We start from the raw sequence: 13,764 nt of genomic DNA on the forward strand, positions 1-13,764 counted from the left end.
CAACCAACCAAACACAGTGTCCTCGAGTGGATTCTGACTCATAGTGACCCTATACGACAGACTACAATTACCCCCATAGGGTTTCCAAGGCTATACTCTTTACAGGGGAGCTCTGGTGGTGTAGTGCCTAAGGCACTTGACTGCTAACCGGAAGGTTGGCGGTTCAAACCCACCAGTCACTCCTCAGAAGAAAGATTGTGCAATCTACTTCCAAAGTGATACTGCTTCTGATACCCAAGGAGGGCTCGCTATGAGTTGGAGAGGACTCGACGGCACAGAACAACGACAACAATCTTTTCCAATCTGCAACTCTCCGTCTCTTGAGTGGTGCATTTAATCCATTAACACTCAATGTAATTATTGACAGGTATGAATTTGTTGCTGTCATTTCGGTAAACAACAACAATCTTTACAGGAGCAGATTGTCACATCTTTCTCCCACGTAGAGGCTGGTAGGTTCTACCGCCAACCTTTCTAGTTCGCAGCCAGGCGCTTTAACCACTGTGCAACCAGGGCTTTTCCCAACTCTAATAACCACTATTAATTTTAGGTTTCTATATATTTGCCTGGGAGCTCTGGTAGCGTAGTAGCCACTCCTCGGAAGGAAGATGGGGTAATCTACTTCCGTAGTGATACTGTCTCGGAAACCCAAGGAGGGGTCGCTCTGAGTCGGTCCGACTCGACAGCACATAACAACAACAACATATATTTGATTAAGGAGATCTGATGGCGTAGTGCCTAAAGCATTTGACTGCTAACCAGAAGGTTGACCGTTCAAACCTGCCAGCGGCTCCGCTGAAGGAAAATTGGGCAATCTACTTCTGTAAAGATTTACCCCCTCAGAAACCCAAAGGGGGTGGGTGTCGCTATGAGTTGGCATCAACTCCATGGCAGTGAGTTTGGTTTTTTGGTTTATATATTTGCCTATTTCACAAATGTGAGATCATACAGTATTTGTCATTTGGGTACTGACTTTATTTCACTCAGTGTAATGTTTTCAAGGTTCATCGTGTGGTGGCATTCATCAGGACTTCATTTCTCTTCATGGCTGAATAATATTCCATTGTATATATTACTCTTCCTAGTCTTCTATTTTCCTCATTCTCAGGCTTCCCCTTCTACCACACTCCCATCCTCTCTGCTAAATATCCTCTCCCTTCTCTTTTCTCATCTCCTACAACATGAAACAAACATCATTTCTTGAAAAAGATTTACACATGTTCATTGCCCATCTGGACATCTTCCCCCCACCCCCGTATCAAAGACAGACTCTTGATTCATCCTTAAGATACTTTGTAGACACAGAATTTAGGAGGAGATGGAGAGTCCAAAAAAATAGACTAACCAGGTGTGAAAAAATCAAACCCACTGCCATTGAGTGTATTCCGACTCATAATGGCCCTAAAGGACAGAGTAGAAGTGCTCATCTTTCTCGTGCAGAAGGGGTGATGGATTCAAACCACCAACCTTTTGGTTAGCAGCCAAATACTTAATCACTGCACCACCATAATTAAGGCAAAGTGCACTGAGAGCATTCCCCTCCCCTCTTGTCGAATAGGGAGAAATTTGTGAATCACAAAGACTCTATATGGAGCTATTTTGGATGATTAATGTGGATTACCGGAAAGATGGGACCAGGCTCAAGAAAGAGACAACTGATCCTTAGGAAAATAAAGCTAATACCTATTTCATAAGAGGCAGGGCAAAACAGAAATAGCAGAAATATGCTCTCTTCATATAAACAGACTGGCTATCTTCTGGAAAATATTATCACTTTCCTTAAAGAAGTACCCTGGATTTTCAGGTAACAACTGAACAGCTGTCACAGATAACTAAGACTGAAGCAGAATTGGGGGCATCCTGTCTTTTCTATATACAAAGCCAGATCTCACCTTCCTTCCTCACAAAATCTTCCATCACCACCCACCCCATCAATCCCAACACTCCTCTTTATAACAAGTATTTTATGGCCCGTTTTATTATCCTGGGGAGCTCTGGTGGCGTAGTGTCTAAGGCATTTGACTGCTAACCAGAAGACTGGCGGTTCAAACCCACCAGCCACTACTCGGAAGGAAGGGTGGGCAATCTACTTCCTTGGTGATATCGCCTCGGAAACCCAAGGAGGGGTCGCTGTGAGTCAGATCTGACTCCACGGCAGTGAGTTTGGTTATTTATTTATTTGTTTGTTTAATACAATTCATAACGCAGTGCCGTCATTACGGGGGTGCGGGGCTGCAAACTGCACCCCCTGACACTGTCAGAGGGGATGACACCAAAATGACCCCAGCGTCCGCGATGGCGGCGGGGAGGGGAGAAGGCCATAAAGTTAGTGGCGTCACTAGAGTTGGTGTCACCCGTCACCCAGTGCGGTAACTGGTCACATCTCCCCCCCCTCCCCAATCCTCACCCCGACCCCGGTCGCCCGCCATTCAGGGGGGCTGGAAGGCTGACTAGGAGGTTGCCACTGGGCGGGGCTGGGACGCTTCCCCTACTAAGGAGGGTTCGCCGGCTGGTCCCGCCCACCGGGGGGGGGTTGACAACTTGAATTGCCACACTGGGTGACGCCAATCACGTAGTGACGCCACTGACTTGGAAAGGAAGGGGATTTCAATACCTAAGCAATGGCCATTAGTTTGAGACTGGATGTGAAGTTAAGCTTGTGGAGAGAGAAAATCGAATTCTTAAAGACGATATAATGTGTGGTTCTGTTATAGAAAATTTCACCTTGTGTAGAATCATTCCCTAGTTATGTGGGTTGCTTAGATCCAGAATTGCTTAAATCACAGGATTACCTGCTCCTCCCCGTCCTTCTCCTATCCCTTCACTTTGTCTATATTTACGATCCAGGGATACTTGCCATTAAAATCTTTTATTCTCCCCATCTACGCCTCGATTTAGACTTCTAATGTGTTCTCTCAAACCTTATAACCTTCGGGTCAGCATCGTTACTGGGGTCGACCCTGCTTTCCTTGTCCAGGAATCCCCTCAGCCACCGGGTTACAAATATTTTATTCTGGGGTTGCGCCATTTAAGGTTTGACATTTTCTTTTCAAATTTCTCCCAGTTTGATGCAGACACAATTCAGAGTCGAGTTGCAGATAGATGGCTTGGGGCTCTTCTCCTACCTTGCAGCCCACTGCCCACAGAGGTCTCTGTGCTGAAAATCCCGGCCCTCTGGATAGGAAGAGGTGCAATGCTGCAACGCTGATGCCCCCACAGGAGGGGAAAGGGTCCAAGGCTGGGAGGTTATTAGGCTTGCAGCCCAACCACCCACGATGGAATCAGGTTGTGTCACCATAGAGACAGGGCCCGCCTGCGTGCTCAGCTGCCATTGGCTGGGGACTCATGCTGGGGATATAAACCAGCACAGAGTGAACAGCGCGCTGTGTCAAGGACACTAGGCAACTGCAGTTTCGCAGAGGAAAGCGGCTCAGAGCGCAGAAGGCAGGTTCATCGCGAGGGTGTCGGCGGGACAATGGAGAATGAGTGAGTTGGGCACCCGGCCCGTGGGACCTCGAAGGCCCCTGGGGAAGGGTAATGGCTGTAACCGAGACCTGGGAGCACGGTACTCTGGGCCCAAGGAGGCAGGAGAAGGAACTAGTGCTTGGAAGGTGCAGAGAGATCTGCACGGAGCCCGGTGTCAGGGGCAAGGCAGCAGAGCAGTGGGGCAGCCGGCGCGGGCGGGAGCGAATTCAACCGGGGTGGCGCCACCTGAGCAGGAAGGGGACATGTTAGTGTAGCGTAGCTGATTCATAAAAGGAACCAGTGCGTGTGTCTGGATGTTGGAACGAGTGTAAGTGCAGAGTGAGACATACTCCCTCGTTCCCTACTCCACACACAGGGAAGAGATCTACCTTCCCCACCATTGATTCCATCCCGGGGTCTAGGCAAACCTAAGGCCGGCTTTTGTGCTCAAATCTGGAGCTCCCCCTTCAGAGGAAAGATCGGCCACCTTCTTCAGCAGCACCATCCTCCAAATTAGAGGTCCCATTAAACAGTGCTGGGGATTGAGTCTCCAAAGGGAAAAGCAAACTAAGCCCATTGCCATCGAGTGAATTCTGGTTCAAAAGGACCCTGGGCGGAGTAGAACTGCCCAGCAGAGTTTCCAAGGCTGTAAATCTGTTTTGAAGTAGACTGTGCCTCATCTTTCTCCCATGGACCTGCTGGTGGGTTCAAACTACAGACCTTCTGGTTAGCTGCCCAATGCTATAACCACTGGCCCACCAGACCTCACTCCAAGAAGAGAAGGAAATCCTTATTCTCTGGAATGAGCAACAGATCCTGCCTACTCCCCTCATATTCCAAACCAAACTCACTGCAGGGGGTCAGATCCACTCCTTGGGTTTCCCAGGCAGTATCACTATGGATAGTAGATTGCCCAATCCTCCTTCCAAGGAATGGCTGGTGGGTTTGAACTGCCAGCCTTCTGGTTAGCAGTGAAATGCCTTAGGCACTAGGCCACCAGAGCTCTTCGCACCACCCCCCCTCACATTACACTTATGAAAACCCTTCTTTCTGCTTTGGTCCTACCATTCCCAGGCCAAGTCTCCAGCACTGGGGATCAGAGTGGCTTTTGGATGGCCAGGAATCCAATGTGCTCTTAGGGAACTGATGGCCAATGTGAAAGTCTCTGAATTGTGTGGCTTGATTCACCAGGTGGCCACAGCTTCACACTTCTTTCATTTCCTGTGAACCTGTTAGGGATGCTATTTACTGTGTTCCCCCTGATGGCCTTATCTTAATGCTTTATTACGTCTCCTCTCCATTCTGTGACTCCAACTCTATTGCTTGCCCCTGCTCTACTTTTTTTTTTTTCTTTTTATAATCAAACTCCTTTTTTATTTTTTCTACTTGTTTTCCCCCTTCTTTTTTTTTTTTTAATTAGGATTTGGGTGAAGATTTAGCCCCTGCTCTACTTTTGGAAAAGAAAAAGAAAAAGAAAAATTAGTTTTCACCTCTGGATACTTGGTAAGATGTGTTCAGTCTTGCCACGCTCCATAAAACCAAACCAAACTCACTGCTGTCAAGTTGATCCCGACTCATAGTGACCTTGGGTTTTCGAGGAAATATCTCTATGGAAATAGATTGCCCAATCTTCCTTCTGAGGAGTGGCTAGTGGGTATGAACTGCCAGTTCTCTGGTTAGCAGTCAATTGCCTTAGGCACTATGCCACCAGAGCTCCCTGCCACACCCCAGTTCCACCTTATTTTTTCCCCCTCTAAACTTTGGTCTTCCCAGATGGGTGTGGAAGAATTGACTTGGCACTGTGAGAAACTTTTGAGTTCTGCTAGTGAAGGGGTTCTGAGTAAGTATATGCCCTTAGGTCTCTCCAACTTCTGAGCTCCCTAAAGGATAAAGAGGCTTGGTGAAGAGAAGATGGGAATGAGCACAGAGGGTAAAGAGTGGCAGGAAGGAAACCACTGGTAGGGGAAAAGCAGGGAAAAGATTGTATATATAACACAGCCATAGATCTTTGGAGCTTGTTAGCACATCTTTTGTTAGGAAGTCACTTTTAAACTGAGCCTCTCAGTTAGGTGGTACCAATTGCATTCCCTTGCTTTATACCAGTCAAAGATTCCTGATGACACTGTGGTTAAGTGCTTAGATAACCAAATGGTCAACACTTTGAACCAATGAGCTGTTCTACCAGAGTCTACATCCATAAAGATTTACAACCTTGAAAGCCTTATAGGGCAATTCTACTCTGTCCTATGGGGTCACTATGAGTTGAAATTGACTCAATGGCTGTGGGTTTTTGATTATACCCAAGGAAAGAATTTGAGGCACAGATTACTTGCTTTAAAAGACAAAAATCGAACTAGAATTCAGATTGAGTTTTGCTCCACTTTGGACCAGAAGTTCCTAAACCTGGCTTTTGCCGGAATTATGTAAGGTACTTCTATAAAAATACAGATTCTGGGGACTCTTACCAAAATTATCCATTTACAGGGGTGAGGTGGGCCCCGGAATGTGTTTTTAACAAGCTTCTGCTAATAAACATATGCGGCCAGCCTGCCCCACCCTTTGACAACCAGTGTTGTGGACTGTGTCTACTTTTTTGTACAGTAGCTGATCTCATCTCTGGTCTTGATTTACTTCTTATAATTCCAGATGGCAGAGGTCTTTGTGGGCCTGGCGATCCCAGAAATAATGATCCAGAGGAACTAGCAATGGCACTTAGACTTCCACGAGTATTTCCTTAGTATTTGGCTGAGGGAGGCACTAGAGGGTGAGGGTTCGAAAGGTGATTGAATTTGCCTCTGCACTCAAGGTAGTTTTTACTACATCCAGTGGTGCAGTGCTTAAGGCATTCAGCTGCTAACTGAAAGGTCAGTGATTCAAACTCACAAGCCACTCCACGAGAAAAAGATGAAGCAGTCTGCTTCCCTAAAGATTTACAGCCTTAGAAATCCTACGGGGCACTTCTGCTTTGTCCTATAGAGTCACCATGAGCTGGAATTGACAGGTTTGGTTTGGTTTTTGAGTGGGGGATAGGAAGAAAACTAAGGAGGAATGTATTGGGTTTGTCCCTGCCCTAAGGAAGGTCATAATCTCATTTTGAGTGCTCTCATAGCTTTCCTTCTCAGGCCCAGCCCTTTCATCCTACTTGATTTGATTACTTCACTGTACTTCTCTGTAGATTTGATGTTCTTTCCCTCCTTATCCCCCTCCTTCTCATGAGGTGAAATATTAAAACTACCAGTTGTCGCAACACTGGAGTTTGGACTGGTAGCAGAAACAAGCTCCATTAACTTTGCCAGACTCTGGAATGGAGCTGGATTTATGTCACACTTGGACCTGATTCAGAGAAAGATGGTGGTTGGGTGAGCACACTATGCCCTCTAGTGAGGGTGAGGAGCTTTCTGTCTGGGGTAGCTCTTTGGTCAGCTTGTCTGTCTCTGTTGTCTCAGTGTACCTGTCAGCCTTTCTGCATTGACAGTCATCAAGCATCGCTCTGTGATACCCTTGGAATGGGAATGAAATTCATCTTGATTTTTTTCTTTTTTTCAAGATTCACATATGAAGATTACCAGAACACAGCAGAATGGCTTCTGACCCACACCAAGCATCGGCCTCAAGTGGCATTGATCTGTGGTTCTGGGTTGGGAAGTCTGGCTGAGAAAGTAACAGAGGCCCAGATCTTTGACTACAGTGAGATACCCAACTTTTCCCGAAGTACAGGTACTGGCAGGTGGGATAGGAGAATAAAACTCAGAGATGTTGATGGGATTCTGTAGAATACAATCGATGAAGGCCAATGTTTCTAAGCCTGGACCTCTAGAGTATATAGTTATGCTCTTCAGCATTTAACTAAAAGCAAATGTCGCTAAAGAGGAAAAGAGCCCACCATGAGTCAGAATGACATTAGAAGGTAAATTACCCTAGCAGAGATTCCAAAATAGGCTGTGGATGCTTATGTCAGTGGGACCACAAAATGACATTTTTCCTATGCTTATCCTACCCAAAGCTCCTTAAAGCTGTAATAACTCCCATCTCTCCACACAAACCATCATCAACCACACACATACGTACATACACTCTCTTCCCATTTCCTCCAGACTGTAGCTTATGGTAAAAGTCTGAAAACTCCTAGGACACAGTCAGACCTCCCCTGTCTGATGGTGTTATTGTTGTTATGTGTCGCCGAGTCGGACCTGACTCATAGCAACCCCTCCTTGGGTTTCCGAGGCAGTATCACTGTGGAAGTAGATTGTCCCATCTTCCTTCTGAGGAGTGGCTGGTGGGTTTAAACCGCCAGGCTTCTGGTTAGCAATCAAATGCCTTAGGCACTATGCTACCAGATCTCCCCCTGTCTGATGTAGTCCTGCAATTCTCCACACCCCGACCTATAGCTCTAGTACTAATATAAGTTTCTAGTACCCTAATAGGAGCTCTGGTAGCATAGTGGCTAACGCACTTGACTGCTAACCAGAAGGCTGGTGGTTCAAACCCACCAGCCACTCCTCGGAAGGAAGGTTGGGCAATCCTACTTCCGTAGTGATAACTGCCTCGGAAACCCAAGGAGGGGTCGCTATGAGTCGGGGCCGACTCGACGGCACATAACAACAACAACAACAACAGTACCCTAATAAATGAACACACAGAATGATTACACAGACATGATTCAGACTGACCCTTTGGAAGAGGAAAGGGGCAAGTTGTCCCCAATACACAGTACAGCCTGATAAAGAGAATATTTCTAATACAGCATCTGAGAATAGCTTTGATGCTTAAGACTCAGGAAAGGATCAGATAAAATAGGGACAAGCAAAGGACAAGGGCAGTTAATTTGGTTTACTTATTAATTTCTCAGATAACTAACTGCTCTTTGTTTATATACTAGATTTTCTCATTTTTATCTTCATTCCCTTCTTCCCTAGAGTTAAGACTTTTATGAAACATTGTTCAAATCCTTTGGGGCAAGACTGGGAGAGCAGAGCAAGGAGGTAGAAATGGGGATTGGAGAAGGAAATATTAAAAATGAGACACACACAGAGAGAGGGCATAGTTCTCCAGGAATTGGCTCTATCTGGCACTTCACACACACAGTGAGTTGGGCACTGTACTAAATGACAAGTTGACTTTTTTTTTTCTCAGTCTATTGTTTTGTACTTTACATGGGTTTTCCTAACTGTGTCAGTTACAATTTTTGTTTGTTAGTTTTCAAATAAGTGTTTCTCAACTCTCTCTCCCAGATCATTCATTCACTAAGGGATAGATTGGCCAGGCCCATAACAGAATACAGATAAGGGAAACAGTAATGATGGTGATTATGTCTGATTGGGGACTTAACCTTTGCACTCCTGCACCCCTGAATGCTCTGGTGTGGGCAAGTATTCCCCAAGGTCAAAAGGGAGGAGACATGCAGGATTCAGACTCAGTCCCTTTCTGCCTTGTTCAGTAACCTGCTCTTTAGGAAGCAGAGAAGATCTTGAGCTCCATTTCTGGAGTATGAAAGCATATAGTTTGATAAGGGCAATAAATAAGAATATATATTTTTAGAATTTTTTAAAAAAAGCTCTATAATTACTACATTTACTACTTCATTACTCTTTTTTTTTTTTTTTTTCCTCACATTTTATTCTCTTGCATCATGGCTTTCTCAGTCTTTTGAAATTTCTTTAAGAAGTCTTTTCTTCCTTCCTTTGATGTTTGGTGTTCCCATAGAAGAATATTCTTCACCTGTAGCTCTAATCTCAAGTTGTACTTAAATACTTATTTGTATGATTCTGATATATGCCTATCCCCCCCCATCTGACTTAAACTTTCTGAAAGCAGAGACAATGATGTCTTTTATTGCTTCATTATACCCTCATATGTTGAGCACAATGAGCGGACCATAGTAAGTACTGAATGGATATGTGTTGCAAGAAGGCAACATCCCATTCATTTCCCTCTTTATTGTGTACAGTTCTAGGACAGATTGGTCGACTGGTGTTTGGGTTCCTGAATGGCAGAGCCTGTGTGGTGATGCAGGGCAGATTCCACTTGTATGAAGGCTACTCACTCCAGAAGGTAAATGGGCATAAGCCTGGTTGGATCTGGGAGAAGAGGGAGAAAATCACAAGACAAGTCTTTCTTAATTCCTATTTCATTATCTAACTGTCTGGACTAGGTAGATTTTTGGTCTCCTCTTTCCTCTCCTTTCATTATGTGTATCATGTATGTATCTGTGTAGCTGGATTGATGAGGTTTTGAACCCTTTTCTGCACTTTTGCTTTGAAGGTCACATTTCCAGTGAGAGTTTTTCACCTTCTGGGTGTGGACACCTTAGTGGTCACCAATGCAGCTGGAGGGCTCAACCCCCAGTTTGAGGTTGGAGATATCATGCTGATTCGTGATCATATCAACATGCCTGGTTTCTCCGGTCAGAATCCTCTCAGAGGCCCCAATGAGGAAAGGTGCGTTATCTTGCTCCTTTACAGATGAGTGGGGCTTGAGGATTTATTTAAGAGTTCCTAGAGAGCTCACTGTATTGTATTAATCTGAGGTGACCTTTTAACCTGTCTCCTAGGTTTGGAGCTCGTTTTCCCCCAATGTCAGATGCTTATGACCAGCATCTGAGGCAGATGGCCCACAGTATCTGGAAAAAAATGAAGGAACAGCGAGAACTACAGGAAGGCACCTATGTGATGGTGGGAGGCCCTAACTTTGAGACTGTGGCAGAATCTCGTTTGCTACGGATGCTGGGGGCAGATGCTGTTGGTGAGAAAGGGGACTTGGCTAGAGACTTGGTCAGGGAGGGATCTGGTAAAATCGAGACTGGGAGGAATAGGATATTACAGACTTCAAAGGTAAAATGAGGGAGAATCTGATTTAAGGGAGATCGAATTGACCTGACTTCTTTTCTAGGAAGATAGTAAAGTGATGACCACCAAACACCAAAGGCTTTAACAACTAGATAATACCTATGAATTAGATGAAGTCAGTGCTACTAAGCCTGAATATGACTTGATTATTTCTAAGGATTATTCTAACAGATATCATATGCCCACCTTTAGTACCACTGGCCTGTCATTAGAACCGTACCAAAAAAACAAGCCAGTTTGGCATGGATTCTGTCTCCTGGCAACTCCATGGGGTTCAAAGTAGAACTGCACTCCATAGAGAGTGCCATATGACTCCATGACTAAGATCTTTTGGAAGTAGATCACCAGGACTTTCTTCTGAGGTACTTCTGTGTGGATTTGAATCACCAACCTTTCAGCTGGAAGTGAGCACTTAAACTTTTGTGCCATCCAGGGACTCTGTGTCATTAGAACTGACTTTAAAATTACCATAAACAAAGTTAGTTGTACAGCATCAAAAAACAAAAACCAAACTCACTGCCGTTGAGTTGATTTGACTCATAGCGACCCCTCCTTGGGTTTCCAAAGTGGTATCTCTATGGAAGTAGATTGCCCCATCTTCCTTCTGAGGAGTGGCTGGTGGATTTGAACCTCCAGTCTTCTGGTTAGCAGTCAAATGCCTTAGGCACTATGCCACCAGATCTCCGAGTATAGCATAGCATTCATAACATTTATAATAAATGTGTAAGACCCTTTGAAGCCCTGTTGTTGTTGTTGTTATGTGCCATTGAGTCAGACCCAACTCACAGCGACCCCTCCTTGGGTTGCTGAGGCGGTATCACTACGGAAGTAGATTGCCCAACCTTCCTTCCAAGGAGCCCTACTTAATTTTAATCAATATAGAAGAACAATGGTTCAATGTAATAACCTAATTGATAATTTGGATTTTTGAAGAGAAGTTGAGATATTTTGGACATCTGATGGCACAGGCATTTGACTGCTAAACAGAAGATTGGTGGTTCAAACCCACCAGCTGCTCCACAGATGGAAGATGGGGCAATCTACTTCCTTAAAGATTTACCACCTTGGAAACCCAATAGGGGTCACTATGAATCAGAATCAACTCAATGGCAGTGGGTGATTAGGTTGAGAATTTTCATTCTGAGTTGGTAATGAATGGAGATGAGGCTAAAAGGTGAGGAAAAGAATCATCTGCGGATCCTTTCAATTGGTTTCTGTCTTTCTGCACACCAGGTATGAGCACAGTACCAGAAGTTATAGTTGCACGGCACTGTGGACTTCGAGTCTTTGGCTTCTCTCTCATCACTAACAAGGTCGTCATGAGTTATGAAAGACTGGAAAAGGCCAAGCATGAGGAAGTACTAGAGGCTGGAGAACAAGCTGCACAGAAATTGGAAGAGTTTGTCCACAGACTTATGCCTAGAATCCTGCCCCCTTGCAATGCCAGTTGATCGGCCTCAGAGTGGTCTGGCCTCTGCCTTATGCAATCTAAGTAGCTGCTACCTACTTTGGCCCTTTGCTGGGGTCACTTGCCTTACTTTTAGAAGGAAGAGGAGGATTTCTATTCTTTACCTTCCGTATATTTCCCACTAGACCCTCTGGTGCCAGGTTCTTTTTTGCTCAGTTGTCTTCTACAGGCAGTTTCCATCTGGTTCTTCTCCAGACTGGAGCCCAGGCCCTACCACACATCCATGGACATGCTCAGGATTTGATTGGGCTTTCGAACTTGGCACAGTAGCCATGGATAACCTTTTCAGACAATGCTCTCACATTCCTAGGGGCTGAGTTCTGCCACCCCTATAGCACTGGAGACCACATGAGGACCAGCATAATATCTCTTACAATTTTTAACACAATCATGTTTGAGAATAAAGAGAAAGATGTATCATTTCTTCATTTTTTTTTTTTTTGCAACTTAGTGAGGCTGAGGACACAGGCCAAGATTGCAGGAAGGGCTGCGAGACCACAAGTTCTATGTGATTTTATCTGCTTCTCAGACAAGTAGCTAAGATCTTAGATGAATGTGGTATGTGAATGAAAGAAAGGAAAAATGACAAAAACTTAGAGAACGATGATGAAAGAGATAATGAGAAGGAGGAAAGGGCTAGGTCCTTGTGAGTGATGCCTCCACTTCCCTCAACCCAGTCTTACCTCTGTCTCTTGACTTCTGATTGCTTCACTCTCTGTCTACTCTCATAAATTAGTTCACTGAACTCAGCTTCTGCTCCTTAGTTGCCACTTCCTTGTTAAGTCCATGTCTTAGTTTTCTAATGCTGTTATAACAGAAATCCACAAATGAGTGGCTTTAACAAAGAGAAATTTATTTTCTTAGTTTAAGAGGCTAGAAATCTGAATTCTGAATGCTGGCTCCAGGGAAAGTTTTTCTATCTATTTTGGCTCTGGAGGAAAATCCTTTGTTTTTTAGCTTCTATTCCTGGACAATCTTCATGTGGCTTGGCATCTCTCTTCACCAGCTCTGCTTGCTAGCTTGCTTGTTTAATCTCTTATATCTCAAAAGGGATTGATTTAAAACATACCCTACACTAATCCTGCCTCATTAACAAAGAGACAACTCACTCCCAAGTGGGATTATAACAACAGGCATTGTTGTTGTTAGGCGCCATTGATTGGCTCTGACTCATTGCAACCCTATGTACAACAGAAAGAAACACTGCCCAATCCTGCACCATCCTTGCACTCTTTGCTATGCTTGATTCCATCTTTGCAGCCATTGTGGCAATCCATCTTGTTGAAGATCTTCCTCTTTTTCACTGACGCTCTACTATACCAAGCATGATGTCCTTCTCCAGGGAATTGTCCCTTCTAACATACACATACCATAGTATGTGAGACAAAGTCTGGCCATTCTGTCTTCTAAGGAACATTCTAGCTGCTCTTTTCTAGGACAGATTTGTTCATTCCTCTGGCAGTCCATATTTTCAGTATTCTTCACCAACACCACAATTCAAAGGCATCAACTCTTCTTCAGTCTTTCTTATTCATTGTCCAGCTTTCACATGCATATGAGACAATTGAAAATACCATGTCTTGGGTTAGGCACACTAAAGTGCTTAAGTTCAAAGTGACATCTTTGCTCCTTAATACTTTAAAGAGGTCTTTTGCATCAGATTTGTCCGGTGCAATACCACATCTGCTTCCATGGGTGTTGATTGTGGATCCAAGTAAAATGAAATACTTGACAACTTCAATCTTTTCTCTATTTATTGTGATGTTGCTTATTGGTACAGTTGTGGGGAATTTTGTTTTCTTTATGCTGAGATGTAATCCATACTAAGATTACAGTGTTTGATCTTGATCAGTGCAAAAACGGCAGGGAGGCCACATGTTCTGACCTCCTCTAATCTCACAAGAGGAAGACAGGATTACCAGCAGTAACCCAAGGCCTATTACTGCAAGGCCAGACATGCTGCCTCCCTCCAGCCCTTTCACCAAC

General features: G+C 44.6%; 1 protein-coding gene across 1 annotated transcript; it reads left to right on the plus strand.

The window, feature by feature from the left end:
- The first annotated feature begins 3,475 nt into the window (after positions 1 to 3,475).
- On the plus strand, positions 3,476 to 11,761 carry LOC103205811 (purine nucleoside phosphorylase-like). The gene is made up of 6 exons (XM_007951222.1): positions 3,476 to 3,486; positions 7,013 to 7,182; positions 9,413 to 9,516; positions 9,727 to 9,902; positions 10,016 to 10,206; positions 11,544 to 11,761. The coding sequence occupies exons 1-6, from the start codon at positions 3,476 to 3,478 to the stop codon at positions 11,759 to 11,761; spliced, it is 870 nt and encodes a 289-aa protein (XP_007949413.1).
- Positions 11,762 to 13,764: the final 2,003 nt, after the last annotated feature.

The sequence above is a fragment of the Orycteropus afer genome, unplaced genomic scaffold (genome assembly GCF_000298275.1).
Source record: "Orycteropus afer afer isolate SDZICR_OR568_19922 unplaced genomic scaffold, OryAfe1.0 scaffold00292, whole genome shotgun sequence".
NCBI lineage: Eukaryota > Metazoa > Chordata > Mammalia > Tubulidentata > Orycteropodidae > Orycteropus > Orycteropus afer.